General features: G+C 43.4%; 1 protein-coding gene across 1 annotated transcript; it reads left to right on the forward strand.

Annotated features, from left to right (window-relative positions):
* Nucleotides 1-221: 221 nt before the first annotated feature.
* On the forward strand, nt 222-26,874 carry LOC307228151 (cyclin-dependent kinase-like 5). The gene is made up of 19 exons (XM_079997703.1): nt 222-262; nt 1,994-2,214; nt 3,854-3,888; nt 12,871-12,916; nt 14,927-15,063; nt 15,154-15,274; nt 16,050-16,109; nt 16,912-17,002; nt 17,151-17,340; nt 18,567-18,647; nt 19,915-20,081; nt 20,386-21,430; nt 21,771-21,878; nt 22,270-22,375; nt 22,486-22,609; nt 23,393-23,495; nt 23,834-23,956; nt 25,206-25,379; nt 26,260-26,874. Exons 2-19 carry the CDS (start codon nt 2,151-2,153, stop codon nt 26,617-26,619), a joined length of 3,135 nt encoding a protein of 1,044 aa, XP_079853829.1. The 5' UTR covers nt 222-262; nt 1,994-2,150; the 3' UTR covers nt 26,620-26,874.
* The last annotated feature ends 457 nt before the right edge of the window (nt 26,875-27,331 follow it).

The raw sequence follows: 27,331 nt of genomic DNA on the forward strand, positions 1-27,331 counted from the left end.
CCAGACCGCGTCGTTTATTTCGCGCTAGCCGTCCCGCGCCCCCATTGGTCAACACGAAGGGGGCGTTTTGATTAAAAAAAATAAAACACAGCCTTTCTCCGTTCTCATTGGCTGTCAGTACGTCACTCAGAAGCTGTTGCCCAGCGACGCGCCTGCGGGTTGTCAACCAGAGATTCAGTTACTGTACTGTAGCTGGTGCAATAAAAAAATATCTGCGTCGGTGGGTGGATACGCGGCTCCGGCACCACAGTCCCCCAAGCAAGTGAGTGTGTTTCGGCCGTATTGTTTATTTCCGTCTCAACAATCACGTGGCGCTGTTGTGACTGCTGACATTTCTCTGACCAACAAGTTTATTCGCGCGGTGGGAAGGTTCGGAGGTTTTATTTTGGGATATCTGCGGTTTTACGCCTTCGTTATCTGCCTGGAGCCGCGGTTCACTGGCGATCCACTCAGGAAACTAGCTAAGTCGCACGTAACTAATTGGGATCAGACTTAACTGGCGCAGTTGAGCGGAGCGGAGCCGTTAATCCGCCGGTTTTGTCGGATTGTTTTACCTGGGATCGAACCTGCGCGAGCCGCGGTGTGGAGGCAGCCGCGGACGCGCGCGCGCGCGCGCGGGCGCACGCACGCACGCCCACAATCGTGGACGTTTGTGACCCGTCAACAACAACAACAGTGTTTATGTGTTGTTGTTGTTTTTGTTGTTGTAGTTGTGGTTGTTGTCGTTGTGGCTTGTGTGGTTGCGGTTGTAGTTGTGGTTGTAACGAGGAGCAACATATGTTCCATACAACCTATTAAAGCGTCAGCGACATTTTTACTTTCTTCCTTTTTTCTTCCTGTCATTTTTTGCTTGTAGAAAAAAAATGCATGGAATTAATATGGACGTCAAGTGAAATACCAGTTACGATAATACAAAACCTGTCCTTGTAAAATTTGCTGCAGTATCTCTTGCTGAACTGGAGTTGGAGTTGACTTTGTCTCTGGGTCAAAGAATAAAGGGCTAACGCAGCTTTATTCAAATGTGTCTGAATGTGTGTGATTCTTCTTCGCTGTCCTCTTCTTCTCCTCAACCGTCTTCACTTCTTGGGTATACATACCCACACATTCTACATTTTACTGCCATATGGCAACACATGGCAGTAAAATCAAAACAAAGAGGCACTTAATGATTAAAAGGGGAAACGACGTAAAGGAATTTTATATGGTAATTATGAAGGTCTGAGAGTGTTTGCCGTCGGGCTGTTTGGGGTTGTATTTGCAGTAGCTATTTACCTAAGGACGCCGTCGGACGCCTCTATCGACTGTAGAGCGCTGCAGCCAAAGCCCGTGGCCTCCGTCCCCACAGAGCTGTAGACCTTAGTGATTCGAGACATTTTAGGAGACTAGGTATTGGCCGTGTTGAGTTTTTGTTCGCCGATCAGCGGCCCCCAAACCACATGGATGTGGGAGATATGAGAAGGTTTTGCGGTCCGCGCTGGTCCTACGCTTCCCACTAAGAGAGATACAGTGATGAAGTGGTTGTGTGATTCAACGTGATGCCGAGCAAAGATATAACATCAAGGTAGCGTTTCCTTTGGATCTACGTGAAACTGTGGATTGATCAAATGTTTTTTTCTGTTTTCCCATCAATTCAAAAGGCAAAGCGTGTCTCATTTAAATTGTAGGCCCATATTATGCTACCCAACTGAATGTCGCAAAGTAATTTGTCACGGAGAGTAAGCCAATACGTGTAGGTGGATTGATTTTAATTGGTACAATAGACCATAATATTATTCCCCCACACTACATCACACCATGTCACCGGTACTGTATGCCTCTTCATCAAGAGGTTTTGGTCACCTTCACCAATATACTGTATGGCACCTCAATCCTAGAAATGTCTCAAAGTTGATATGTACCATTTATGGTAGGTTAGATGTTCATTTTTTTGGATGTTTGGCGTTCACCACCACTAACACAGACTGTATGTTTTTTGCTGTCGCAATTTTTATAGGCAGAGTTGATCCATTGAACAGGACATGTGCGTCTTGCTATGGCCCTCAGCCAACACCCGCCTCTCGGAAGCCAGCGGGTGCCTTGTTCATGTCATCTTTTAACCGGGACCAATCTCTCTTAACTCGGAGCACCCCGCCCAGCTGCCGTTTAACTACATGAAGATTCCTGACATTGGTGATGTAATGAATAAATTTGAAGTCCTTGGGATTGTTGGTGAAGGTAAGATGACTAAATAACCGCCACGGCGTTGTGTGCAATTGTTTACCCTGCAGGCTACACTGTGGACAACCAGCAATTAACATTAAGTGCTTGGGAACTGACAGTCAGGAGCCAATTATCACAGGCTTCCACGCCCTTTCTGAATGCTTACTTGCATAAATTTGATATACATTTTCTCTGTGATCTTGTTTTCCACTTTTGATCTTATCTACATACAGCTATTATGGGAACAGCCTAGACAGAAGCCATTTAATTGGGCTGTTCCGCTGCAGTCGATTTTGCTCAGGGCCAACTGACAGGCTAGGTCAAAAAGAAGATTTTTTTTTTTGCAAGGAAGTTGTTATTGTATTTATGCTGCTTGGTGCAGGTAACTGAATGCATACAGAATGGGGAAATGCTTATTAATTCTTGACAAAATGTCAGCGGGACAGAGTGACAGAGTAAAAACTGTACTTCCCACTGATGTTACAGTTTTTTGAAAGTGTAGTTTCAACTGTGTAAACTGGTTTGATAATAAAATGCATTGAGGAGTTGATGCTACCCACGTCTCATGCTATTACACTTCTACCAACACCTCCTCCGAGATGCAGGGACACTTTAAGATGGATTTTGAAGTTTAGTGTATCCAAGTATGACTCGGTTTAGCAGGAGGTCATCATTCTCATTTATCGCATTAAGCATTAAAGTTGAATAATCTGCCCAAAATCCATCCATTAACTGTGGTGACATATGCTCTGCTTGATATAGCACCGTAAACATGGCCTCAGTCATTTTGAGGTCAATCAATTTCAACAAGCGCTGAACTACCCCAGCAGAGCGACGGTCTTCATTTATTACTAACGATTTCAGTCAATTCAGGTTGAGAAATTCCCCCAAAAAGATTTAGTCACAGCACGCCAGTAGACTCGGAAGTGAGTTTCACTACTGATGCCTCACCCAGACTTTCTGCAAGTCAACAATAATTGGTGTCATTATGAAATTGTTGGATTATGTATTATAGTGCCACATATTCAACTGGTGTACTTTAACGAATCATATGCCTTCCCAGTCTCAGAATGCAAGTTGGACCTCAGGGCTCACGTACTGTATGTGGCTGCCAGGGTCCATAACATCACAACCACGATGGCTTGCCAACACTAGTGTCCTAGTTTCCAATCCATCGGCCATAATGCGGAAAGGATGTTATTCTTAATTGGTTTGAGTGTTTTAGAAGTGTTACATTCAGAATAATAAACAATGTTGTCTGGTTTGTATAACAATCTAGGAAAAGAAACAGAATAGGTAGACTTAAAGATGGACAGTCAGCAGTCATTGTTGAGTGACTTGTCAAGAGGATGTTTAGTTTTTGTGAATCTTTGTTCATGTGAAAGCAAGAGCAGCATCTTTTATCAGTTAATCTAAGGCTACTTAAACTTGCTACTCTCAATAGGCTGCTGTTGTGTATTGAATATTATGCAAACCTCATTATCAACTCACTGTTGAATTATATTATTATTATTATTATTATTATTAGTATTATTATTATTATTATTATTATTATTATTATTATTATTATTATTATTACTACAATGATGATGATGATGATTATTATTATTATAATTATTATGTTAATTATACATTCTATGCTTTATTGTCTTAGGTGCCTATGGAGTTGTTTTGAAGTGTAGACACAAGGTAAGATTTGTTTACATTTTGATGTACAATGTGTATCAATCAATATTAATTCCCTTAGTTTAATTTTCAGCCTTATGTTAAAATACAAATCATGTTTGTCAAGTGATATGCATTTTATTTAAGGTGTTGTGGGTCTGTCTAGCAGTCATTAGTATGAAGGGATGAGGGGCTCAACAAGGTAGTAGCCTTGTTTTATAATTGGAAAATAAACAAAGTGAGTCACTGATAGCCAGTGGAACACAACAGATACCCTTCAATATTAATTGCAATATTGTCTGGAATATTATAGCTAGTATTTACATGTAATGAGTTGTTAAAAGTTGTCAGTGAGCCAGGCTCGGTATTCAGATTCCGATTCAGACAATCTTATTGTTTCTGAGAAGGACAATTAATTTGCAACTTACCCAATCCATACACACAACTCCAAAACTCACAGGCAAGGTAGTTAGCCCCAAACTTTGCACAGATGTCATGGGTGACCCGGGCCACCACCCGCTTCTAGTCTGGAGAGTCTAGACCCCAGGGCCGGGCCACGGCACCCGGTCAAAGCCAGCGGACGTTAAAAGAACTTTGAAGAGAGAGTTCAACAGGTCCTGAAACCAGTCAGAGGTAAACGGGTAAACATACATGGGTCAATAAATGAGCAGCTGTAAATACAATAAAACATTTGTTATAGTTCGTATAATAACCAAGTTAAATTATGTTATGATAATTGCAAAACAAAAATGCACCGACTCTAATGGTACACAATCACTCAGATGGATGTTGCGAGCGAGGGGCGAGCTCTGCAGTAAACCAGAGTCAAAGCCTATAATTACTGAACATTATAATTCAGACTGATTGATCCCCGGCCTAGGGAGCTGCAAACGCCAATGTTTCCATTATGTGCAGCAGAAATAGCACCATTAGGCGTCAGTTATCTCCACAGCAGAGGCCACGCCTGGTGCTATATCTGTCATAATAGCTGTTTTTACTGGTTTTAAGTGTTACACGATGAGGATCACCATCCTCACAGTGAGAACCCCTGTTTTCTTTTGTTTTCTTTACAGTTGTTTCTCACATAGGTCCACTGATTTGTAAGGTATTTATGAGTTGATCGTTTCAATAACATACAAAATAAATAGATTAATAATAAACAAGGGCTTTACTATGCAAGTTCACTGGTTTCATTTTTTTTAAGCGGCTTTAATACACAGCATGCAGCTAAAAGTGCTTTACGTTAATAGAAGGAAATCTAATAATAATAATTATAATAATAATAATAATGTAAGAACTAAAGAAAAATCTATTGAATAAAATAAGTACATATTTTACTCAATTTCGGTTTTACGTCATCAATTTAAACAGAAGGATGACAATCATTCCCTAGGAAATGATTTTCAATCATTATTTATCTCAAAGTATCAAAGTATTGGTGTTATTCTTGAACTACTTCCAGCAATTCTCAAACTATTCTCAAATTGTCATCATAATAATCCTCACAATAGTTTATTGGTCCTTTTCAAAAGATCATTAAAGAAAAACAAGGACACATCGATCTCTGTACGAAGACTACTAATTGTAAAAGAGAATGATTTTGTGGAATGTCTACTTTTATCATGAATGAAGCAGCAGTTTGCATTTTCCAGGAAGGCAACTCCTAAAGGGAGCGATAGACCGCCATATAACAAACATAAAGGCACACGGTCCTACGCGCTGGCATGAGGCTGCTGTTGGTGTGCTGGAGACAAAGGCAGAAAACCGGAAACAGCTGCATTGTGGGAAACAATTGCCTGCCTCGCAGCTGATTCGGCCAATCCAACCCAATAATCGAAGCGATGCCACACCACACAAATTTCGCTTGCACATGTACTTATTTGGAAAGATCAAAATAGTCCCAGTCCCCCGAAAATAGCCCTGTATAACTACAAATGTCCATATGTATGTGGTGTTTATCGCAGTAGACCGCTGCACGCCGCGCACGGCCCTAGATGGAAGCTCTCTGCGCACCTGACAATTGTCAATTTTGTGCGGCTTCCCATGCATCCACAGAGGTGCAGCTTGGGATATTTAGGAACCAGGACCAACACAAATACACGAATGTCCTCCCTCCAACCCTCATGAATAAAGAGGCTTAGCTTCGCCGTGCCCCGCTGCAGAGCATCCAGCAGGTTGCTGACACGGTTAGAACGACTTAGCGGAGGCAATGGCACATTTTCCAGGTTTTCCAAACACAATTTGCCCTTCTGAGCAATCCAGATAATCTGTCATGAAGTGCTTTCCTGTCAAGCTGTTTGTTTTTAGCCACCACACTGATGTGCTAGTGGAGCGCTGTGAAATGTTTTCTGCCCCCATTTCTGTGAAATTGCTTCTCAACACTCATCTTACCATGTTGTGTGTAAGTTGCGTCGTGTTGGTATGAATGACACCGCAGGGATGCTCAAACAGAGACATTACAGTGTGGCTGCAGAGTGTTATACGCTATGGAAAACAGATGGTATAAATACTTCTCATTAGTAGCCATTATCATACTTCATTCAAAACATTGGGTCTGGTTCCATGAAACTCCAACACTGAACTAACGTTCTAGAGTTTCATCCGTTGAAATTGTTAGTTCTCTTGTGAAAAATGAACTGGTGCTCAGTAAATTTGTCGAAATGTTATCGTAACACAATCATTCTCTTAAGCTTCTTAAGATTCTATGAAGCACATTTTTATGGTTACTTCTTGATTGTTTTTGAACACACTTAACACTTTGTTTACACAATTCAAAATAGTGTGGAATGCTTGATGTTTACCTTTTCTGTATTTGTGCACTGTGTGGACGAAACTAGGTCAGAAGTAGATCAATATCAATAGTGGAAAATCTTTTTAACTTGCCCCCACTGACCCTGAGTTCAATGACATAAGGGATAACGCATGTTTGCTCAATGCAGACTGTTTGACAAGCCTCTCCCTGCTGAAAAATCCAGTTAGAACCAGCTACAAATCTTAGTTGGTCATTAGTTGGTCTTGCTGGATTTACCTGGTGGGCCTGCGTGCTCAAGCTGGTTTAACTGTGGATCAGCTGGTAGACCAGTTTTGTGTAGCTGGTTGAGAGGTGAGCAGCCAAGTTGGTAGTGCTGGTGTAACATGGACAACGATGTATCCAACGATGGTTTGGACGGCTCCGGCTGAACCCAGTGCGCCACCCACTTACGCTTTCTTGTTGTGCCACAATCTCTCAACAGGGGCCTAGCCTAATGGAGGGATCCCCAGACCCTCACACAGGGTGTGCGTCTAGGTCGAGTCACCTTTTACACACGGGACGGGACCTGCAGTGGGCAGGTGCTGAGTGGCGCGTGGCCCCTGGCCACATCAATCTCCTCGAAATGAAGACTGTGTTACTTGCCCTGAAGCACTTCGAACCCCTCGTACGGGGCCAGGATGTGCGGATCAGGTCAGAGAACCGTCTACTGTGGCTTACATCAACCGTCAGGGCAGTGTGAGATCATCAGCGCAGCTGAGAGGCTGTGGAGATGGGCGCTACTACGGCTCTGCTCTCTGTTGGCGAGCCACATCCAAGGCCATCTGAACGTGGGGGTAGACCTCCTGTCACAAGGTGGCACCCATGAGTGGCGCCTTCACCGGGATATAGCACTCCAGCTTTGGAGACTATTCAGGACAGCGTGGGTGGACCTATTTGTGTCGAGAGAGACCACTCAGTGTCCCCTGTGGTTCTCCCTCCCCGGGAAAGACAAGCCCTCTCTGAGGGTGGATGCGTTGGCGCACCACCCATGGCTTAGGGGTCTGCTTTACAGATTCCCACCATCGCGGCTGATGCCCATACTGATGGAATGTGTGCGTTTGGAGGGGCTGTCGGTGATACTGGTAGCCCCCGATCATCCCAGGGCACTTTGGTTTACGGAGCTCCAACCATTAGTGGTGACGGGCCTGTGGCAGATCCACATGTGCCGCAACGTGTTGTAGCAGGCCAGGGGCTCGGTGACCTCATTATCGGTCCTGGGATGTCCTCTGCTGGCCTGGCGCCTGAAACGCGCAGGCTTGAGCAGAGTGGATAGTCACATGTTGTGATCGCCACCATCGTGGGGTCTCTCGCTTCGTCCACTTTTCGGCTTAATGGCTCCAAGTGGAACGTGTTTGAGCGGTGGTGCGTCAACAAGCAGGCCGACCCCCCGTGCTGCAGCCTTCTTCCTGTTTTGGAATTCCTGCAGTCTCTCATGAACAAGCACCATGCGGCATCCACCATCAGGGTGTACGCGGTGGCGATTTTGGCTTCTCATGAGAGTTTCGCCAACAGGCCGGTGTTTAGGCACAAGCCTGTTAGAGCTGCAATTAACGATTATTTTCGTTATCTATTAATCTGTGGAATATATTCTCGATTAATCGATTAGTTGATTTGTCCATAAAATGTCAGAAAATGCTGAAAAATGTCGATCACGGTTTCCCAAAGCCCAAGGCGATGTCCTCAATTATCTTGTTTTGTCCACAACTCCAAGACATACAGTCTACTGTCATATAGGAGTAAAGGCACCAGAAAATATTCACATTGAGAAGCTGGAATCAAAGAATTTGGAAATGTTCTTTTTAAAAAGAATTAATCGATTAACTGACTGCAGCTTTATCGTTGTCGCTCTAATGTACAGTCAACTGAATGACAAAACAGTAAATATAAGCCAAAAAAAAATAAAATAGAAAAAAATAAACTCTCTTTGCAGTCACTTTATTTTCAATGGGAATCGGTTTTCTGAGGGCGTTTCTCACGGTGGATGTCTTTCCAAACTCAGCTTTACATTCTTGTGTCTTTATACTTGTGCTTGGGATGATATTCCTCTTAAATGCAGTGCCATAGAATTTGGAAGCATGTTCAGTGTCTGTTCTGTTTCTGTACTTAACCACTACAGTACTTTTAGTCACAAACAACAGTTCTATTTATTAGTTTGGTGGAGGTGATTAATGATTTTTTTGCATTGATTGATTGATATATCGCCGAAGAGTCCAAAACAGAATAATTACCGGAATGACAAGTCCTTGTATGTGCATTCATCGTTGTTCCAGGATCAGCAATGTGACAGTGACTGACACACCACAATTCTGTCATTCATCCTGTCTCCATCATAATAAATGTTTTTTCAGACGTTAGAACTTGGTGGAACTACATTTCAGACAGTCTAATTGCCGCAGCTTTGTTTTGCAGATGATAAGATGTATACTGACATTGTGCGCATCTGAAACGAGCTGAATGCCTTTCAGTAATGTCAAAAACGACGCAGTGAATGTAGTCTACCCACCCCATTTGAAAGAGCAGTTATTTTTGCACCCACTGCACAGAAACTGGGACGGGAGAGGGAAAAAAATACCTTCACATGTGGCATTAAATGGGTCACCTTGAGTTGAACACTTGACCGAGTTGTCCTACCGGGAGGAAGGGAGAGGGATCAGGATCCACAGCTTCTCCACTGTCCCCTGGTGGAGCTGGGATATTTCAGGCTGCTTCTAGAATCTTTTCAAACGCAGACTGTCTGGTTCTTGCCCACCTGTTGCTCCACTTTATCCATTTTATAAAAAAAAAAATTGGAACAGGTGTGTTGAGTTGGAGCCAATTATGTAATATCTACCATTAATATAATAACTGCCAATAAGGTAATCATATTTTTCAGTTCTTAATTTAATAAATGTCGATAATGTAATAGCTTACCAATAATGTAATAACATTTTTGAACCAATAACGTAATATTTTTTTGTGTAAAAATGTAATAAGTTATTACATTATTGGCTGGTTATTACATTATTAGCTGGGTTTTAAAAAAAATCATAAAAAATGTATCACTTTAAGTTTTATTTGTTGGCTAATATGCCTGTTTCTGAGTATGTGGAGGAGACATGGGGATATATTTACAGAGGATGGCACAACACGACACTGGTGAACACATAACTCTTCAAAGAGCCTCCCAGATATTCATTGTTCAGTTTCTTGTTGCGTCAACTCTTGGTTTGGATGGAACCTATGTATCTCACCATCCTAGTCATAATTCCTAGAGAGAGAGTAGTGTGTGTGTGTGTGTGTGTGTGTGTGTGTGTGTGTGTGTGTGTGTGTGTGTGTGTGTGTGTGTGTGTGTGTGTGTGTGTGTGTGTGTGTGTGTGTGTGTGTGTGTGTGTGTGTGTGTGTGTGTGTGTGCTTTTTGAAAGAGGCAACAGTAAGACTAAGTGTCATGGAAGTGTGACACTTTATAGCCAAGAAATATAACTTAAATAAATTGAGTATATTATTACATTGCTGGCTCCAGTGATTAAATTTTTTATTATGTTTTGCACCCAGCTAATAACGTAATAACTTATTACATTATGCGCAAAAATGTATTACATTATTGATTCAGACATGTAATTACATTATTGGTAGGTTATTAAATTCTCGACTTTTGTCACATTAAGAATGGAAAAATTATTGTGTTATTGACAGTTATTACATTAACGGCTCCAACAAGGTGTCTAGAGGTAATTTTAGCCCAAAGTATTTGACAGTGAAATTCTTGGAAAAGCTGAATCATCCAGCCCCAACGCATCGTCCTGCTGAATGATGCGTTGTTCAGTAGGTTCAGGGCTCCCAAGCAATTTCTTAGAGATTTTTATTTCGGCGTTATTTTGAAACTTTCTCATAACTCAAAAATATCCCGCGAGCATTGGATGTGAGAGAACTGCTTAAATTGGGAAAGCTCTGATTTTTGTTCAAGCTCTTATCACCGGCAAACCTTTCGGCTAATGAGACAACTCTGTGTTCTGTAGCTCTGTCCATTGGAAAACAAATCCACTATGTAAGGACAGCTCAATATCACAGATGAAAAAAAAATATATATATAAATGATACAGTGTAATACATAACACGTGTATAACACAATAATAGATCAAATATAAAGTCCCCTCATCTCGTATTCACAGAAACCTGAGTCCTATCCTCTTGGCAATTCGCTCCTTTCTCTATGTAAACACTGACATCCATCTTCTTGTGCGTAGGATTCTTCTTGTGGGTTCTTACTGTATGTGTTTATGTTTTTGAGATTGATTCCGTGGATCCATTGCACTCACTAGCGTCCCCGAGTCCCTCAGCTCTGGCTGCGTTCGGCATTTTTAAACAAGACTGCATCTATGTGCTTTTGAAGAAACCTGGCCCTTTGCCGTGCCCCTCCTTATAAAAATTCAGACTCATTTCTCAGATGCTTTTTTAATCTGCAACATTCTTCGAGGGATGACGCCGGACAACTCATGGAAATTGTGGAGGAGAATAGTATTTTTTATAATTTCCAGCTGGCTTGAAAGCATTGAGACGGCTTTACTCCAGTGCATCACGCCTCCTTGGTGGACAGGCTCGGATCATTGGTGGGCTTTTCCTGCTTGATGTGGGCAGCATGACGCAGGCACCAGCCTACATCGCACAGCTACCGTTTTTTGTGTGTAACTCCAAGGCCCCAAAGCCAAATTTACCTACATAGATACTGGATTGGTCCAAAAACTGATGGAACTGTCTAATCCGATTCAAATTCAAAGTGCATGTTATACGATTGCTGTGCTGTTCTTTTCTTATTATTAGAAACACACCTATCTTGACCACTCGTGACTTTTAAAGATATTCCATAGAATTCATGGCGCATTTGCCACATTTGCCACCACATTGTCGCATGGTTGGAAATCTGGCATCCTTTCTCAACCCCCTCTTGCCTGGGTTTTTGATTGATTCTATGCTGTCATACACAGTTAAGCCGCCCGTTGACCTGAAGAGAAACAGCGATGGTGCTCGGTGGCGTTTGTTTGCAGAGAAAATATGTAAAGTGAAGAATTACTCAGCACCACTTTTTCTCCCACATAGATAAGCCTCCCAGTCCAGAATCACAGGGGAATATCCTTGTAAAATATTAAATCAAAAGATGTTCAGTGGAGATGTACAGATGCCTCTAATGAGAGTGTACACACATTATAAAGTAAGCTTTGAGAATGATTAAAGACAATACTAGTTTATGAGAACTAATGAAAAGAAACCTGTGTGGGAGACATGATTTGATGCCCTTTATAATAAACAATCCCACATGACTTTTTGTGAAAAGGTTGACATTACAGTTGTGTACTGTCTGGGAGGGTCTTTTTGGAGATGCTCTAGACTGGCTTGCTTCCCAACTAATGTAGTAGGTTAGCCCTGGAGGGCTTAGCACCAGCGAGCCATTAAAAATACAGTGCAGTACAGTTCAGCACATGCATTTAGATTTCCATACAGCTTCTCTCCCCTCGAAGTGCTGTGATGAGGGGTCCCTCCTCAATGTGATTTTCCGGAACGATGCTGCCTGTAGCTTTCTGAAGGGGTGAATCTAGAGCACAGCTCTGAGCCACGGGCAGAAATACCAGCCCTAAGTAGGACATGCAAAGATGCACGGCTTGTGATGTGCCACGTCGCGCAGGGATCTCTCTAACCGACGATCAGAAACAACAACTCATTGGATTACATAAATGTGCTTGGGCATAATATGTTATCTCAAAAATGTATTATTCTGCATTTTTCATGCATCATTTCTTGTATTGATTGTGCTGCGTTTTTGACACAATACAGACTTAATGCATTAAATGTTTTAAATGTACATGAAAATTACACATATCCATCTACCATAGTACATACAGTATTGCTCCTTTAGCAGTGGACATGTGGTTCATGTCTGTACTGTTATTAATAGTAGAGTGATAGTAACGTTGATAATATAAGAAGAAGCATGTTTGTGTTCCTTATGTGTCAATTTACTGTCAGTATGTACAGGGCCGGCTCTTCCTTCGGGCGTCATAGGCAGCCACCTAGGGCGCCATCCCAAGCGGGGGGCGTGGAGCGGGAACGATTTGGACGCCCCCACCCCCATTGACAGTTTGCCCAGAGCGGCAAAATAGCTGGAGCCGGCCCTGAATATGTACCAACATTAGCACTGATTTGCGAGGTCCTTTTGTTAATAAGTGACTCTTTCTTTGATGCAGGAGACAAATGAAATTGTGGCTATTAAGAAATTCAAGGACAGTGAAGGTAAGAGATCCATCCTTCACTGGTGAGAAAATAGGTCCCTACAATGAGAACAGCATTAGTGTCAGGAGCTTTGACCCAATCAATGTTCTTTAAAAAAAGGCTTTTCCTGTGTGTTCTTTGACTTCTGATCATCTTATAGAATAAATCTCAACACATACACAGTATTAATTGTATTTGTTTATTCGTAATAAAATGTTGTTGGCTGGGTTTGCCATGGCCCTCGACATTTTTAGTACTGCTTGCTTCCCCTCTCAGTCGGTTGGGGTCTGAACAACACAGCAGAAAAAATAAATGCTTGTCGGAAATAATGGTCTGGTGAGAAAGTGCATATTATGAGGAACAGGTTTAGGTCTAAGCAATTTATACCACCAGAAGAAAAAGCCTTCCAACAAAGCGATAAATAGAAAAGTCAGAATTATGTCTTTAAAGCAAGACTATGTAACTTTTTTACCTTAAAATAACAACTTCAAAATCATTGTGATGGTACACTGACTTGTAATATGGAGAATAGCTCTTCTTTCATCCCCACCCCACCCTCCCGAACGCCTGTTCTTGCACTATGTAACTTTTGTGTTTGGCTATGAAACCGCGGGAAAAGTGTGTTATGCGTTACGTCACTTCCTTGATGTTTGGCTCCAGTAATTACCCTTTTTTTGCCTGGTTCAAATGTATTTAAAAAAAACCAATACGATAAATTATAAACTTCCCGGTCCAAATGTCTGATAATAATGCTCATACAAAACGTAGCTGCTCCACCTCCACCGCGGCGCAGATGAGACGGGCCAGTGGTGCGCCTGGCACCCACACCTCAGCCGCCGCCCACCGGCCCTCACTATTATTGCACCACGGGGTTTGTTTCACCCTCTGTCTCGCGCATGTGATCTGATCTGCCGAACACATCTGGTACCTACACCGGTAGTGGGGGGCCACATCCCTCCTCGCCCATTCTTCCCAGGGCTCCGGCAAGCGGAAGGGACGCTGTAACCTAGATGTGCATTATATTTGTGTTTGTAACATGGACTGTTATTTAAACATCACTGATAACGTTCAAATGAGTCAGGTAAAATGTATTATTTTCACCGGACTTGAGTTTCACGACATTGGTGTAAAAGTGCAATTGCACTCAGAAAGCTGTAGGGGCGGCAAACCCAAATACCAAAAGTTACATAATTCTGCTTTAACACAAATCAGATTTTTTACATGGCCCTAATCCAGAATAAAAAAAGGAATAAGGCACACCCTGAAATTAGCGTTATCCTATTGCTGACTCTCCACTCCATTGACGTATTTGAATATTTATCTACAAAATCCTATGCACTCCATCAACTTAAAACTATTAAAACACAATTAGCATAAACGATTTTCAGTCATTTGTAGTTTACATGTAATTTATGAGCTGCTTTAAAAATGCATGAAACAATGATTTTGCATATTAGCCATAGAGGTGAATCATTGATTGCGATAGAAATGTTCCCTATCCACAGCTGAAGCTTATAATAGTTTTTATATTTTCATTTTTATAGCATATACATATAGCAGACATATATTTTATATGCCTTTCATTTTTTCCAATGATTTGAGGCAGAGTAGCAGCTTTTGCCCAATGCCTAAGTTTATCGCTTCTAGTATTTATTATCTCTTTTGGATGAAAGAATAAATCATTCAACCGCATAAGCTTATTTTGAGGTCTGCCTAAAATAGTTCATTTTTAATTTTTCCTTGTGGCGTTGCATAATCAAGGAACACAAATTACATCAGAAGTTAGTAAGAGGACAGAAATGAATGGCGACGTTGAGAGACCAGTCCAGATGTACAGTTTCATTGCTTTTAGCTGCTCAGCTCAGTTCCCCTACACCTCTGCTTCCAAGATTCTCTACTCTATACATCATAATATTTCACGAGTATCCTATTGCATTCGTATTTTGATATGCTGTTGCTTCAACCCCGCCCCCATCCATCTCCCCTCTCTTGTCATATCTAATCCCGCGTACCTCTCCCACCTCCCTGCAGAGAATGAGGAGGTTAAGGAAACCACGCTGCGGGAGCTTAAGATGCTCCGCACCCTGAAGCAGGAGAACATCGTTGAGTTGAAGGAGGCTTTCCGCAGAAGAGGAAAGCTCTATCTGGTCTTTGAATATGTGGAGAAGGTAGGCTCGCCATCACTATTTAACGCAAAGGCCAAGACCAATAAATGTTGTTTTTTTCACGATGTGGGCTTTTTTTCTTGTTTCTCGCAGAACATGCTCGAGTTGCTCGAGGAGTTACCCAACGGTGTGCCGCCTGAAAAAGTGCGCAGCTACATCTACCAGCTAATCAAAGCAATTCACTGGTGCCATAAGAACGACATTGTTCACAGGGGTAAAAGAAAATCCCTCTCTGCTTCTTTTTTTTTTCTTTTTTTTTTTTCTCAAGCAGCTAATCCACTCCGCCAAGTTTTTTTTTAATCTGTTGAGACAAAAAGTTAGAAACCTGAGACATGGAAACGTAGTAAAGGAACAGCAGCTTTGATTTGATTCTCTTCCTCTCGTATCGATACGGATTCTCACCGCCCCCCACCCCCCGTTCTAGTGAGATTTTTATTTTTTCCACAGCCAAGGGTATGAACGTGCAGGCTCAGAACATCCAAGGTCTCAACCGCAGCGACGTCACCAGTCCCGTCTGTACTGGATTATTTGGAACAATCTTTTTTTTTTTTTATGACAACCATCAATTTTCAGTCAAGTATGGACAGGGCCTCTTTGTGTTTAAATATTTCCTCTGTGCTAAAATAGAGGCTTCACAGGTTTTACAATGAACTATAAATAACCACTCAATTATTCAGAACTTGTGCGCTTTTGGTGAGGATCTGGCAGCGGAGCAGGCACCAGATGGCCTTTGTGAGCTTTTGGCACCTTGATCACAACAGAGCATGAATCCAGATGGTCTGTGATATTCCCAGGCACACATTTGACGATATTATAGAGCGGCACTCAAGCTTGTCATACTATGGATTCTCTGGGTGTCACAGTTTTCACTTTCATTCAGACAAAATGGCCATGTGGTTCTTTAATTGCTAGTATTATTGATTTGACAGTGAAGCCCCATGCCGGCATCTGCACTTACAGTACACCCCCGATCTCCTTTCCCATCTCAGATATAAAGCCAGAAAACCTCCTCATCAGCTCAGAAGATGTCCTCAAGTTATGTGATTTTGGTGAGTATTCCACTTACTTAAAATATAATGTAGTCAAGTTACCCCTAGTCTAGTTTGGAAAGTTTCCACCTACATTGGGCGCCTCATGAATGTTCCAAATCCTAATCTATTATAGCGTTCAGGAAAAAGAGGCCAGTGAGCTCTGATCCAATCTGGTGTTACTCCCAACATCAAAACAAGAGAGGGAAAACGGCAAACATGGCAAGGCCGCCGTCGTGTCGGCAATCTGGTGTGAGAGACTGGAGGCCCGCTGTGGCTTGCTTTTGGAAAGCACAAATGCGGGTCGAGTGAACTACCGAGATCTCCAGATTAGACTGAATGCCACGTGAGGTCCTATTTTGTCCCTCCTGTGGAACATGCATGCGGTGCGCAAAGACAACACAGCCAATTCAGAGGCTCTTCCAGGATAATGGGGTTGAAATCAAACGCACGCTTGTGTTAAACTGCCTTTGTTGTGGGAAAATAAGAAAATGCATTTTATTTTGCACGGGCGGAAAATAACTGGCAAATGGCGAGCAAAGCCCAAGATAGACCACTGTATTTTCTCCATTGTTCCTAGACATCTATATTCATCAGTTTAATATTCCTGTTAGAAAATAGATACCAGTCGACTGTCCCCCCAAAGACCAAATGATGTTGTCAATATGTTGTAACAGCAGGATGTAAGTGAGAAGAATATAGATTGCCCAATTAATTGGAATGATATTTCAGAAATTACTGAATTATGACTGAAATTGCTTGGAGTATCCGCACCAGCTCCCTTCTCTTACTACATATTGCCTCTTCCCTCATTCCTTTCCAGGCTTTGCACGTAATCTCTCTGAAGGGAACGACGCCAATTACACAGAGTATGTGGCCACTCGATGGTACCGTTCTCCAGAACTCCTGCTCGGGTAAGTGTGTCCTTTCTCAACCTTGTCCAGAAACCCCACAGAGTATAACAGAACACGTTTAAGTTACTACTTTTTCAAACGACCACATTGGCATAGATGCGCCGAGTGTTTTACCACCAGCAGTCACCTCCTACATTTCTGGCCCCAGGGCTCCGTATGGCAAGGCCGTGGACATGTGGTCAGTAGGCTGCATCTTAGGGGAGCTCAGTGACGGACAGCCACTGTTTCCTGGGGAGAGCGAGATAGACCAGCTCTTCACCATCCAAAAGGTGCTGGGACCCCTGCCACCAGAACAGATGAAGCTCTTCTACAACAACCCTCGCTTCCACGGGCTGAGGGTAATGCCACGCCAACAACACCCCACCAGTGTTAATTTTGGGAGCTATTTTAGATGTAGTCTTTAGTCAAAAATCCTTATTAGTTTGAGTCATTTTTATCCTCCATACATCCGCCCTCTTCTCTTAATCCAAAACAATGATGAAATGATGTGTTTTCACGGAGAAATCTCCTGCTTCCGGTGTTTATCGGTGGTTGTTTCTTTGGCGATGTCTACGGAAGTGACGTCTCCTCTTGCCGGTGTAGTCGTTGGAGTCGATGCACTTTATGACGTTGTTTTATCCAAACGGTTTGCCATTCTGGCTGGACGTCGCACAGAATATGGAAGGATGATTTTGATCTTCATCAAAGCCACCGTGAGATCGCGCTTCTTGCTGTTGTTGCAAGTTCAAAAATGGGTGAGGAACTCAAAAAACTCAGTCACACAAATTAGTGGAGAGTTGAGGAACAGACGCACGATCGGGGGAAAAACATCATGCATTTTGAATGTCCAACAGCCCGCCGCAAACATTTTAGTCCCGTCTCGTCTCATCAACGAAAACAAAACATACGTCATGGAAAGAAAGTCGGGGACAAACATCTTCCGTCATATCTTTCATTAACGAAATGAATACAGCCCCCCCAACCCAACCAAACACTGTCTTCTAATGTGCGCCGTCTATACCTCAACGTGTCTCACCCACTCACTCCCTCTTTCCCTCCTGTTTTATTTCCCTGTTGCTTTTATCTTGATATTTCTGAACGTTCGCTATCTCTCTATTCCACCTCCTCTCTTTCTCTCCCCTCGTTTATTCTCTCTGCCTGCTCTGTTTCTGTGCTGTCTGCCAGTGTTTTCTTCCATCCTGCCTGAGTTTTTCTTTTCTGTGCCGTGACTGATTGGATCGTGGTGACTCATCATGTATTATATATCCAAGCGAGCTCTCTGAGGCGAGGGTTGCGATAGTCTTCCTTGGCAGACGAGTGGTACAGCAGACTAGGGTGGTTCTTCCTCTCTCCAGGTCAAAGCCTCTCGTTCTGAGTCATTACAATTTACGTTTCCCAAAGCTGGCTTTGGGTGACCGTCGCTCCATCTCCGACGCCCGATGCCTATTTGGTGGAGCCATCAAAACTTTTATACAAACGATTAAACCGCTGGTGCGGTAAATTAAAGTATAAAACGCTCCAGAGTGCCTGGCAGTGACTTGGTGTGCTCACAGACAATAATATTTGTGTCGTTGTTCTGTTCCAGTTCCCTGCTGTGAACCACCCCCAGACTCTGGAGAGAAGGTATCTAGGAATCATCAGCGGAGCCTTGCTGGACCTCATGAAGGTACGGATCACATGCATTCGAATGATGAGGAACTGAACTAATCTAACTATAAAGGCAGGAATCTGTCTGTCTGTCCGTCTGTCCGTCTGTCCGTCCGTCTGTCAGTCTGTCTGGCTGTCCGTCCGTCCTTCGATTACCTCCACAACCCTTAATCTGATGTACTTCACACTTGGCAGGTGTATCACTGAGGACCCAAGGACGTACAGTGTGTAATTCAGACACACGACACGTGTAATATTAATAAACTTTCAATAAACAGCGAACAGCGAGTCAGTGGGGGGCGGGGCTTCAGGGCTCTGCGACTGAGTCACAAAGAACGTCCTTCCTTGGTGTATGATTTTAACCGGCAGTTTCATCTTCTATTGTGGAATACAAGACTGAATCATTGACATTTTGTTCAACTATGGCATTAAAGTGTCTTAGAAAGTCTAACATTTTGAACGGGCATGCACTAGTATTAATAATAATTATAGTACAATTACATCACCATAAAAACAACATAAAATAGCAACAACAATGCTCAGAATGAGAATACAAATATGACTCATTCATTATTTCCAAAGACATTCCTTGTTCAACCAAAATCCTTTAACCTAAATTAATAGAAAACGGACTCTTGGCCATTGCATTATTTTCCCTGTGAGTAAACACTTTCTGACTGCGCATCGCATCGCTAGTGCCTTGAGCTTCTCTCGGCTCACATCCTGATTCCATCACTGGTGTTGCTCCTGTGTCAGCACTGTGAACAGAAGCCCCATGTCAAACACGTGGGCAGAGGCTGTTCACTTGTGCTTTTCCCTGTAGGTAGTGACTCACTGGCAGCACAATACCATCTAAGGACTGACTTAACAAACAACAGTATGTGTGTGTGTGTGTGTGTGTGTGTGTGTGTGTGTGTGTGTGTGTGTGTGTGTGTGTGTGTGTGTGTGTGTGTGTGTGTGTGTGTGTGTGTGCGCATGTGTGTGTGTGCGTGTGTGCTTGTGTGCGCGTGTTTACTTCTTCATACAGTAGCTATTATCGAAGCAATGCTCAATACCAATAGCATTTGCTACAATGCACAACACCGACAGGTGAGAAGAAAAGAGATGGTCAAAATGAGGACGATACAGATTTTGAATCGGTGTTAAACTAAGCGTGGGATGCAATTCAATTTAGTGGCCTGACGGATAATAATTGGAATGAGTCATAGCACTGTGACTGTTTGTTTTTCGAGATCTGGATGCTGAGTGTGGAATCACAAGGCTTCCTGTTGGTTTCTGTGCAACAGAACTTGCTGTTGCTGAGCCCGACGGAGCGCTTCCTTACGGAGCAGAGCCTGAATCACCACGCCTTCCAGACCCAGCGGCTGGTGGAGCGTCCCGGGCCGCCCACGCCCACACCTGTACGCTCGTCCAAGAGGAAACCTCACCATGGAGACAACACCACCCCCAGCAGGTCAGCAGAACACAGTAAAGCTAGCTTTGTACATGTCAGCATCTCTAGAAAAGAAAAAAGAGTCTGTGTGGTGAGGTGCGCTTCAATAATTTGAAGCTGGAAAGCTGACTTGTCATTTATCTAAACTCAATGAGCACTTTAATGGGATCCTATTTCATTCGTCACAGGGGAGGGGATCCATAAAATGCTGTCGTAGTTTACCTAAAAATGCATCTTATCTTACTCAAGGGAAATTTGGTGAAGCCGATTTCCTGAATGTGTGAATGCATCTAATGAATGCTGCCCGTCTGTGTCTCCTGGTCAGGAGCCATGGAGGGAAGAGCTCTGGACACCACCGCTCCAGCAGCAGAGACTGCTCCAGCCTGCCCAGGCATGAGGAGCTCCACCCAAGCAACGACAGCTTTCTAAACGGCAACATTACCACTTCTGTCAGCCTGAGCCCCACCTTGCACCCCAAGAACTATCAGCCTCAGATCTACAACCACTCCACCTCATGCAGCATGGACCTGGCCGGCGGCAACCTGCCCCATTTGCTCAGCCCCAAAGACCCCAAGAACAAGGGGGAGTTTGATGTCAACCTGGGGTCAAAGGTTTCGGACGGGCCTGGTGCCAAGTACCTCAAATCGAACTCCCGCTTGCAGCAGAACCGCCACTCTTTTGTGGAGGGAAAGACCAACACGCTTCAGTCGGGCGACAAACACAGTCGACACAGCTACATGGACTCTCACAGCTCTTCGCATTCTTCCAAGTTTGCCTACTTGAACTTGTCCAAGAGCCACGGTACACTCAGCGACGCCAAGTCGGTGGGGAACCTGAACGAGGTGCACCTTTTGGCCGACGAGCCCTCCACCCGCTACTTTCCCTCCAGTTGCCTGGACCTCACGGCGCCCGCCAGTCCGTCGACGCGCCGCAGCGACCGGCTGGGCCATGGCGCTGGCAGCCGGGGCAGCACTCGCTCAGAGAAAGAGAGCAACACCCTGGACTCGTCCTACCGCCGCTCATCCTCCCGGCACAAGGCCTCGGAGGACAGCAAGTCTCCGGAGGGCTTGGACCCGGGGGAGAGCGGCGGAGGCGGCGGGAGCCACGTTCTCTCCCTCTCCGCCCCGCATGACGCTCTGCCCTACGGTCAGGGATACACCAGCCCCTTCTCATCGCAGCAGCGGCCGCACCGCCACTCCATGTACGTGCGCAGAGACCACCAGAGGACGCATGGGCTGGAGGAGGGGCTGGTGCTGGGGCAGGGGATGCCCACCAGGGCCAGCAGCCTCCAGCTCCTCTCTCCACAGCTCCAGCACCGCACACTGCCTCACCACTCCGGGGGTTCCTCCAGGGAAGAGGACACCAGCAGGGTTCGTCTTCACCCTTGACCGTGTATTTGATTAGAAATAATAATAATAAAAAAGATAATTAAAAATAATTTATTTGGCTCTCTCAGTTAGGAATAGATATTTCTCAGCCTTGTAACGTTTTCATGATCGCAAAATGTTGATCATTCCAATTCCCCTGTTTTGTGTAGGAAAGCCAGGGCTAGCAGTACACAGTATACGTGACCTGTGTATTTAAATATATATACTCAGTGCATATTTTCTTTGTTTGTCTGTGTGAATATGTAAACATATCGATGTCTGTGAGAGTCTGAAGCGCGCTGCTGTGTCGTAGAGCTCACCTCATGCTTCATCATCTCTCCAGCAACGAGGCGATCAGGCAGCCACCGAGGTCGCCCACGGCCGACCCCCAATCAGGGACTCCACGCGGGACAACACCGCCTCTTTTCACTTACAGCGGCAAAAAAGCGAGGTCCGACACGCTGCCTGTACCCACCACTATTCCCCACCCACATCCAGTCTTGTGCGGAGTGCGGATGTGGGTGGATGCTGCTGTCATGAACTGCTCTCTCTGTCTCTGTGCATCAGATGCCTCCTCATTTTCTCTGCCTCCCTACTATGTGTCTGCTTGTGAGAGCATAGAGAAGGCTTTAAGAGCAGATCATTAAGTAGCGTGAACCACATTGTGAAATATTTACTGTAATAATGGCTAATAGAATATTTCACATTTTACAATCCTGTCAATATAACAAAACTGTCTTGCCTTGTAAGGTTCGTAACACATTGGAGAGTTTCACATTTTGAAACTAAAGTAAAGATAGTAAATTTTACTGAATCCTGATCAGGTTTCCCACGTGATCCAGGTGGGGATGTATCACGAGCAGCAAGCAGAGGACGGTGGCTCTTCCAAAGAGAACCGCCTCATTTACAGTGAGTCCATGCCGAGGAGGGTGGGCAGCTTCTACAGAGGTCAGTCACGTCATGGACCGTGCTAATCCTGGCTTTGTGCCTCTTCTTGTCATCTTGTTCCCCCATCAAATACTCGTTCCTCAGACAGGCTTCGTTTTTTTTCGTAACAGTACCATCTCCGCGGCCGGACAACTCCTTCCACGATGGCAGGGGTCAGAGCCGAGGCCCCGGCATGGCGGGGGAGGGCAGCGCTTTGGGCAACCACTCCAAACGCCAACCAGGCTTTGACCTCTGGTGAGTGTACTTGCCTGACTCTGCAGTGGAGCTGGTGGTTTTGAATGTCATGTCAATGTGTGATGCAAGACTAGATATTGGCTGGGATTTTGGTCACTTGGTGATAATAAAGTGATAAGTCTGGAGAAATGTGTTAGAGTAAATTGATCATATTTTTGGACAGTTCTTGAAAATTTAAGTGCCCAATTATTGTCTCCACCTGCCTGATCACCATATCCACATTACTTAAAATCAAGTTTCAATCTATACATGTATATATACTGTTAATATATATATGCTTCTTGGCAATATCAACCACCCTTAGTTAAAGTAATCTTTGCTTTATCAATATTTGTAAGACTTGCTGCAGCACACAATGTGACACTATTGAGCTCTATGGTCAAAAGAAAGTCACACGAAATAAGATAAATAGCCAAGTGAATTTAGGATGGATTTGATGGGATTTGATGTTCAGTATTGAAAAGTATAAAAAAACAAATTGCAGTTTTGAGCTTGATAGGTCTTGAAATAATATCGATGGTCTGCTCTGCCTGAAACCTGGTCACGTCAGAGTTCAATTCCCTGTTCAGTCCAAGAAGAGACAGAATCCTTCACAATGTGGACTCCAGATCAATTTCCTACCCTGACCTCTCATTTCGCTGATAATGTCAGGGCTCATTTATTCAGTATTTCCTTGCGCTGCAACATGATTTAGGAAGGATGGCGTTGGTCCTGGCACCAAAAGCAGATGGAAGTAACACATTGGAACTTGCTTAAGTCGAAATATTCTTTTTCTGCTTCAAGGACGGGTACAGAGTCTGCGTTAAACCCCACAGAGACTTGTAAAGAAAAGGAAAAGCAGGGTTTCTTCAGAGCAATAAAGAAGAAAAAGAAGAAGTCCCAACCGGTGAGTCTTTCTGTTAACACGTTCATCATGTCTGAATTTAATCATTCATGTGCGGGTTCATGTGAAGAACATTTCAGGCTCTATACGGTGCATAACTCTTGCACTGCTTCTGCAACCTTTTGTGAACTGCACACACGCGCACACGCACACACACACACACACACACACACACACACACACACACACACACACACACACACACACACTCACATACATACATACACAGTGCTTCTCAAGCAAGATGGATGAGATGGATATTGTTGTTATTGTTGTGTTTGTTGTTGACCCCTGCATCGTGTTTCCCTGTTCCACCAGAGTCATATACCTCTATATTGCAGATGGAACCCCCTGATGGAAGGCCTCCTATCATCAAGAAATATCTTTTCCCCCTGTTTAACCCAAAGAATAGCATAAAGAATAGCTCCTCCGGGAGAGTCCTCCCTGTAGTTTCCTTCCCCATGGTACAACCCCGCTTTACGATATCCCACTCGTCTGCTAACTCAATGTAACGCATCCGCATTTGCATGTAATAACAATATGAATCAACCCCGCTGTTGCTTTTAGGACTTCTTTTAGTAGTCCTTTTTGTTTGCTTGTTTTTATTAACGGTGATCAAGTACTTACAAACAAGTACAGGTTTGTAATTCCTTAACCCGGGCCTTATCAAAATTATTTATAACTGAGAGACTAGAAATAGGAAGTTGCGCCACTTCCTACTGGCAACCTACTACTGGATAACCAATGTTACACGTTGGATGTACTGTAGCAATTACAAAAAGTATTTTGAAATTAAAAAATGATATTACTGTTGTAAAACAAAACACACACTAAGGCATGTGTGACTATAATGTGAGTTTACCATTTTCAAGAGAACGAGAAGCTGCAGTAGATCAACAGTAAAGTTTTCCAGGGAGGTTGTTATAAGCGATTGGAACCGACCTTTTAATAAGGCCACAAGCAAACCCATCCTTTAATTAAGCAAACATCCAGCTTGGTATCAGTATAACCATACCCTAAATGGTAACATAAAACTGCACTTCAGGAAATATCACAATCTGTGTATCATGAATGTTTCAATGCGTTATATTTAATGCAGCTGAGTTCCTCTGCCGTCAATGAAGTGTACCTGTGGGTCTGGTGGATTATATTATGATATGTTCCGTTTGGTCATCAGTTACCAGTGATAACCAACAGCATGTTTCAAGTGAGGATATAAACTGGGAATGCAAAATTAATGGCTCAGGTGAATCTGACGCGTGGTGTGGGGCGGTAACGCCGACATGGCTTGCATGACTACACAATCACATCCAGTCTAATTCCAATCCACGTTATGCAGATGCACGCAGCGTCTTCTTCTGCCCCTCAGAGTGCATCTAGACCCTGCGGAGGGAGCAGGATGAGGAAACACGACCAGTCTATCATTAAGCGCAATGGGATGATGAGTATTTTTTTTATTTCATTCAGATTTATTCTCAGATAGAGCTCAAATACATTTAATCCGGCAAATAGGTGTTTTGTAAATGCAATATTTTAAGGTTCACAATTCTTGAGCTTATCACTCTGAAGATCGTCTCTCTCTCCAAAAAAACAGGCTGTGGTTCCTCCTCAGGCTCCTCTCCATCGGGACTCATAAATGATTAAAGATATGTGGCGTGGTTTATCTGCTCTTTCAGGGTCTGAGGCTAAGTGTTGTGCATGTTTTCTGAGCAGCAGCTTCCTGCCGAGGGGGCGGATCACGCAGTCATGCAGAAGGCTTCGCGCTCCTCTGGCCACCAGAGCAGCCGCCACAGGAGCCGAGACAAGAGCCGGGAGAGAGAGCAGGAGCGAGAGAGAGACAGGGACAACGACTGGCCGCCCGAAAAACTGTCCGACTCACACTCGCAGGTGCAAGGAGGGGTGTCTTTTGTTGAGTGGTGTTTCGAGAATATTTGCCATTAAATGATAGGTTGATTTTTGGTTTTGTTGAACACGTTGAATGGCCTAATTGAAGTGTTTTCTTACAAGAGTTAGAGTCACAGACGCAGGATTTGTTCAGAATAAGAATCATAGTTTGGCCAAAGTAGATTATCATATATAAGCAATTGGTCATTGTGTATAGACAATTAGCACAAATAAAAGCTTAGCAATAATAACAAAGAGGAAAACAGATATATAAAATATACAGAATATACCAAATGGGGTTTTATGCACAGGATAAATCTCATTAAAAGGCTATGGCGGAGGCTTAAGCATGCTTCACACCAAATGCATGTCCGCAGCTGACTTCCTCCCCTGGTGGTAGTCGGATGAACTGCGCCTGAGTTCCGCACCACAAACCATGTTAGGGAGAATGGGAAAGGTAAGCAGTAAAAATGGGAGGTATCATTTACTTAACCGGACATTAGGTCTGACTATGATGCCTTGAGCCGACTCGTAAATGCTGCAACGCAGCACATTTTGGTCTGCAGAATCTGACTCTCCATAAGAATGAATGGACTTCCGGTTTGTTCTTGACGATTGTCAGATTTGATGTGAGGTAGGCTTTAGTGGCAGTATGGCTGTGGGTATCAATATGAATATAGATATTGATGGGAGGTTTCTGTGCAGGATGAATACATATGTATACAATACTTATTGTGTACAAATATGTATACAAATCATTATTCTAGTTTCCGCAATCAATCAAACAAGTTATTATGATGTTATTACAGTACTATAACAATATATTTCACAGTTTTGAGACTGAGATGAGACGGCTAAGTCCTTTTTGGTGTTTCTGTTTCAGAGTCAGCCCCTCAAGTCCCTGCGCAAGCTCCTGCACCTTTCTTCCTCATCCTCCAACCAAGCCGCTCCCTCCGACATGCGCTACCAGCCGCTGCCCAGCCCTGCTCCCGTCAAAGCCTCCTTCAGTGAGAGTCGGGCTCACTCAGGAGTCAGCACGCCGCAGCTAAAAGCCCGACAAGCCGCCTACCCACTCCCCGGACAGCTGGAGTCCAACTGGCACGCGTCAGCCCTGGGTCGTGCCGAAGGAAACCCCTACCCGGAGCAAATGAGCATCAAAGGCGGGCAAAACGGGCACGGCTTCGGACGCCCGTCTCGGTCTCGTATGCCAAACCTTAACGACCTGAAAGAAACTGCCCTTTAGTCTCGTTCTTGCCCCAAAGTTCTAAGATCCATTTTTTTTTTTCGCCCCAATCTGTGGCTCATAATATTTCACCTTTCTGTGAACATAACGGCTCACTTACAATATTTACATTGATAAGATACACAAAAGCATTCATATGCCATTCGTATACCAAACCCTTCAATTTTTAAACACTGCTTGCAAACAGGCTGAAAGGGTTTACATGTTTTTTTAAGCTTTCCATGTTTGCTAGAATATTTTTATATTATATCGATAACTCTGATTATGAATTTAATATTATATTATATATATATATATATATATATATATATATATATATATATATATATATATATATATATATATATAGTTAGTTAAGATGCAATTTGATGTAATTTTGTTTCTACTCAATAGAAATATAGTAAAAAAAAAAAAATTGGTAGCTTAAGAAGGCTTAACAAATGGTCGTTTATTAATTGATTATCAACTGTTACAATAAAAAGAACAAATCCCTCTGTCAGTAGGTTTGCAATTTGTTTTTCCTTCCCAGGATTGTAAACTTTTGCCTTTAGATGTACCCTCGCACTTTCCAGAGATACTTAAATTCCCATTTGCATTCCACAAGTCTGTTTATGTGAGATGGAAAAGACAATCCAAATCGTTTTGTTTTTCTTTTTATATCGACGTTGATTTTGGGGAATATTGATGCACTGAAACGCCATTTATGACTCTT

Source organism: Zeus faber, assembly GCF_960531495.2.
Source record: "Zeus faber genome assembly, chromosome: 1".
Lineage (NCBI taxonomy): Eukaryota > Metazoa > Chordata > Actinopteri > Zeiformes > Zeidae > Zeus > Zeus faber.

Coding starts and splice junctions, on each gene's coding strand:
- LOC307228151 (XM_079997703.1), top strand. CDS start 2,151: ATGAAGATTCCTGACATTGGTGATGTAATGAATAAATTTGAAGTCCTT. Junction 17,341..18,566: donor CTCGCTTCCACGGGCTGAGG/GTAATGCCACGC, acceptor GTTCTGTTCCAG/TTCCCTGCTGTGAACCACCC. Junction 22,376..22,485: donor GGTGGGCAGCTTCTACAGAG/GTCAGTCACGTC, acceptor TTTTCGTAACAG/TACCATCTCCGCGGCCGGAC.